This window comes from Temnothorax curvispinosus, unplaced genomic scaffold (assembly GCF_003070985.1).
Source record: "Temnothorax curvispinosus isolate PA1 unplaced genomic scaffold, ASM307098v1 QBEX01004476.1, whole genome shotgun sequence".
NCBI classification, from domain to species: Eukaryota; Metazoa; Arthropoda; class Insecta; order Hymenoptera; family Formicidae; genus Temnothorax; species Temnothorax curvispinosus.
The window spans coordinates 7,176-12,413 of NW_020214256.1; the positions used below are offsets into that span (position 1 = coordinate 7,176).

General features: G+C 50.0%; 1 protein-coding gene across 1 annotated transcript; it reads left to right on the forward strand.

Moving 5' to 3' along the window:
* The first annotated feature begins 3,812 nt into the window (after positions 1 to 3,812).
* On the forward strand, positions 3,813 to 5,015 carry LOC112453534. The gene has a single exon (XM_025014327.1). The coding sequence runs from the start codon at positions 3,813 to 3,815 to the stop codon at positions 5,013 to 5,015; it is 1,203 nt and encodes a 400-aa protein (XP_024870095.1).
* The last annotated feature ends 223 nt before the right edge of the window (positions 5,016 to 5,238 follow it).

Below are 5,238 nucleotides of genomic sequence, written 5' to 3' on the forward strand. Positions count from 1 at the left end.
ACCTCTGCGATGTAAATTCGGCTCAGTGCACCCAAATGATCTTCCAACGATTCTATAAACCATTGTCGACCCTCCGACGTTTTCAACCGTTTATGAACGGTTTTCCTGATCGAGTCGTCCGTGGTTTCGAAAACATTCGCGGTTTCAAGAAATTCGGGACTTGTACGTTGCACGGTTTGCGTCGGTGTAGAGGTTATCGGTGTAGAGGTTATCGGTAGTACTGTCGATTGATTAGATTTACGCGGTGTCAATGAAAGATCCGACCAGGAGTCTAATCGTTTCTTCTTTCTCTTCGGTGTAGCATCCTCCTCCTCCTGCCCGCGCTGTTGAACGGATAGCGGTTCGATTTTCGCGTCAGCGTCGCTCTCCGTCGGCTCTTCTTTTTTCACCGCGATCAAGCTCGAGTTGTCAACGATCTTTTTCAACGGCCCGATGAGAGGTTTAAAGTGCGTGTCCAACTCAATGTCCTTCTCGATCTTACCGGTCTTCAAAGCGCGAAGTTTTTTGCGAATCGAATCACTCGTCTTCGCAATCTCTTTTACGACCTTCTCGCGTTCGCTAATATTCTCGCTCCCGTCGATCGCGGCCATCGCGGAAAAAAGCAGAGTGTCGATCTCTCTCTCTCTCTGTAACGCTAACGTTTCACTTCCGACGAGGTATCGGCAACGACTGATCGCTTCTGCGGTATCGCGAACACGTTAAATCCTTTTCTGTATTGACCGTTCGAAAGCGCGCTGTCCTTGTCTATCACTACGAATCCGTACTTTTGTTGCCAACAATCGTGGCACAACGAACAAAATTCGTCGTATGGCATGTCGGTATTTACGTGATCGTTGTAGACGTGTTTCAAATTGGTACCATCCTGTTTGAACAGGATCAGCAGATTCGCGTTGTCGCGTATCAGATGTTTAGGTATTCTCGCGTACGTCTGACAGAGATAGAAGGAGTCGACGCTCGAGTGCCTGCCCATTGAGAAATACTCTCTCACCGCGTCTTGCTTATCGCACGCCACGTCATCGAAGACGAAGATCGAGTTTGGACGCGCGTCGCTCGGTGGAATGACGTCACTGTTATTGGAGAACGTAAAGTAGCCAATTTCGTCGATCGATGTCAACAAATTCTCCAAATATCGATATTTCGGCTGTTGCAACGATTTCGAGTATACGTACACGTTTTCGAAACGTACGCCGTGCGGACTTTCCAGCAAGCTTATCAAGACGTTGGTTTTACCGCAATTCGAGGGTCCGCAAATGATCGCGCGTATAGTAGTCGGTAACATCGTACCGTGCTTGCGTTTCTCCACGTTGCCCCCCATCGACCGTAATCTGTCGTCGCAATTGGTCACGCAAATCGCCAACGGTTGTCGCACGAATCTCATTTCTTTCCACACTGCCGACTCTCTGGCTGACTCGAACGCCTATTTATAGGCGAGCGGAACCGCGAATCGCTCAGTAGCAAAGATGTTCGTCGTACTGTCGAGACCTTCCGATATTCGCGGTTTGAGCGCCGAACAGCTGCAATTTGTGCCGAAAGCCGTTCTGTTGCAAACGTGCGGCAATCACGTCCACTACGTGTGGGACAAGCTTCCGGAACATATAAAGGCGGATTTGGAGGTTCAAGAATATCGTCGCTGTTACGAACATTACAATCAACCGTGGCAGCGAACGCACATCGACGGTCCCGCGCCAATGATACAGGATTGCGGCGAATGTCAACGAAAAAAAATGGTGAAGGCCTGTTAAATCGCGCGATAAACGCACTTCCGTTCGAATTACACATTCCCAGCTATCAATTTTGCGGTCCGGGAACTCGTTTACAAGAACGATTGGCGAGAGGCGATCAAGGTATTAATCCATTGGACGCGGCGTGTCGCGAGCACGACATAGCCTATTCGCGTAACCGCGATCTCACCGAGAGACACGCGGCGGACGAGATACTCGCTGCGGAAGCGCGAAAACGCATTACCGCGAGAGATTCGACTCTCGGGGAGAGAGCTGCCGCTACAGCCGTCTGAGCGACCATGAAGGCTAAGACGAAGCTCGGAATGGGCTTGAAAACGAAAAAATCGAAAACGGTGAAGAAAAAAAAGCTAACGAATAAACGGATACTTCCGACAGCGAAACGAGGCGGTGTATTGCCGATTCTACCGTTGTTGGGAGTTCTCGGTTCTCTGGCCGGCGGAGCGGCAGGAGTCGTAAAGGCCGTGAACGATAACAAAGCCGCGCGGCGTCAGCTGGAAGAGATGCAACGTCACAATCGCGCCGTGGAAGGTCGCGGACTTTATCTCGCTCCGTACAAATATGGACGAGGGCTGTATCTCGGCCCGCACAAACGCGGGCGAGGAGTAGCGTTGAAAATAAAAAAAAAAACGTCAAAAAGACGTTAAATATGCCCGCGGGTATTACGACTAACGTACAATTAAATCGACTGGCAAGGCGTATGCGCGTACCGTTCTTCAGAGGTGTCTTCATGCGTGATTCGTTACCGATCGGCGGTGTACGTCGAAACGAGAGCGGTATCGTGAATTTGGACGATGCAGCGGGTCCCGGTACTCATTGGGTAGCGTACGCGAAGAGGGAAGATCGAGTCGTATATTTCGACAGTTTCGGCAATCTTTGACCGCCGAAAGAATTGGTGCGGTATTTTGGGCCGAGCGTGACGAAGATCGAGTACAATTGCACGTCTTATCAGCGATACGATCAGAACATCTGTGGACAATTGTGCCTGCGATTTCTCCGGACGATCGACGCTAATTTAAAGCCCGACGGTGCGCCGTGGTGACTCAGTGTTCGTTAACGGTTTTCGCCGACATGTCTATAACGTTCACGCTGACGGGGAAGAGCAGCATCCTCGCGGAGCACTATTTTCCCGCTGTGGATCTGAGCGACGGTGACTTCGAGCTCGGTCTAACGTGTTTTGAGACTTATCACACGATTCCGAACGTGAATTCTTCGAACAATAAATTTTATTTCGACGAGGATGACACGGAAATTACGATTCCCGAGGGATCGTACGAGATACGAGCCATACATGAGTTTTTGAAACGCGAAATTTCACGAAAACGCCCGCGACGCGTAAATCGTTCCAACGATGATCGTACGTCGGTCGCGAATATCGCGCGAAAGGCGACCGCTCGCGCGAACGGCTACGAAGACGAGGCCGCGGAGTACCCGATAGTGCTCCGCGCAAATTACAATACGATGAAGAGCGAGATCAAGTGCGCTTTCAGAGTGAACTTTAACAAACCGAACAACGTTGGATCGCTGCTGGGATTCTCGTCGAAGCGTATATTGCAGCCGAGACAGTGGCACGAATCGGACGCGTCGATTAATATTATCAACGTAAACATTATCCGCGTGGAGTGCAACGTGACCGCGGGTGCGTACAGCAACGGCAAACGTGTTCACACGATACACGAATTTTCACCGAGCGTACCACCGGGATATAAGATATTGGAAACGCCGGCGCAGATCATTTACCTGCCGATCATCGCGCGAAGCGTTACGGATCTAACGATACGCGTCACGGATCAAGACGGACGATTGCTCGATTTTCGAGGAGAAGTGATCACCGTCAGATTGCACGTACGACGACTACAGCGATAACGCGCGACGTGTGACATGCTCGTGTTGAACGACTCGGAGCGTGCGACGGATAAGAATATCTTTACGACTGCGACGATCGACGATATCATCAAATCGACATTCGGTAGCGTTAAAACAGCGACGAAAACAGAGACGAGAAAGAAGCTCAACGCATCGAACGTTAAATTTTTACAATCTCTGGGATTCGCGGTACGAAACATCTGAACGATGACTGAAATTCTTAACATCGGAGGCGAGCCGGTCTTTGATGATCGCATCGTCAAGATCGAGACTCACACGTACAACCCGTACGCCAACACAACGTTCGAGTATAGCGACGAGATACGAATACCTATACAACAGCAGGATCTGTATACGTTGCCGTGCGAAAGTTTTCTCTACGTCGAAGGAACATTGACGGTGACCAGAGCAGCCGGCCAAGCCGATAACGTGGTATTGGGGAATAATTGCGTCGCGTTCATGTTCGATGAAATTCGATACGAGCTCGACGGTGTGGAGATTGATCACTGCAGAAACGTAGGAATAACCAGCACGCTCAAGAACTACGTTACGGTATCGTCCGACAGAAGCGTGATCCTGCGAAACGCGGGCTGGGAACCGCATAATAACGCGAACGGATACTTCAATTTCTGCGTACCGCTCAACCTGTTACTGGGATTTTGCGAGGATTACAAACGCGTGGTGATCAATGCTCGTCACGAATTAATCTTGATACGATTGCGCACCGACAACAATTGTCTGTTGGGAAGTCTCGCGTTGGAGCCTACTGTCAAACTACTCAAGATACAGTGGCGAATGCCTCACGTGGTATTGAGCGAGGTCAACAAGCTGTCGATGCTGCGCGCTTTGGAAAACGGACGATATCTAAGTATGGGTTTCCGTTCGTGGGATCTGTACGAGTATCCCCTGTTGCAGAACACGACCAAGCACTCGTGGGCCATTAAGACCGCGACTCAGCTCGAGAAACTGCGATACGTCGTCTTCGCTCTGCAAACGGGTCGGAAGAACGTCATGTCCGCGGACACGAGCCGATTCGACGACTGCAAACTGACCAACGTGAAACTCTACCTAAACTCGGAAGTCTATCCGTACGACGATTTGAATTTGGATTTTGGTAAACACAAATGGGCGATTCTGTACGATATGTACGCGCGTTTCTGCAAGGGCCATTACGGATACGAATATCTCGAGCCGAGTCTCACCGTTTCAACTTTTCTACGTAACGGCCCGTTCGTGATCATCGATTGCTCTCGACAAAACGAATCCGTCAAAAACGCCACCGTGGATGTCAGACTAGAATTCGATTGCATGGAGAACGTACCGCCGAATACCTCCGCGTACTGTCTCATCATACACGATCGCGTGATCGAGTACAATCCGTTGACCAACGTAGTGCGCAAAATAGTCTGAGTGTTCGCGGCAACGTCGACGAAAATTTTTTCTCTCTTTAACTCCCGATACAAATTTATGAGAGGGGAAAAAGAGGGGAGCAGGATATAAAAATCAGAGTGTCGCGAAACGCGTGTCATTCCTCTCGATTCACGCATCGAAGAAAGAGAGATATTTCTTCATGTTTGCACCAACGTTCGTCGACCTGCAAGGTTTCGTCGTCGGGATGAAGTTTGTCGTGAAG

Coding starts and splice junctions, on each gene's coding strand:
- LOC112453534 (XM_025014327.1), top strand. CDS start 3,813: ATGACTGAAATTCTTAACATCGGAGGCGAGCCGGTCTTTGATGATCGC.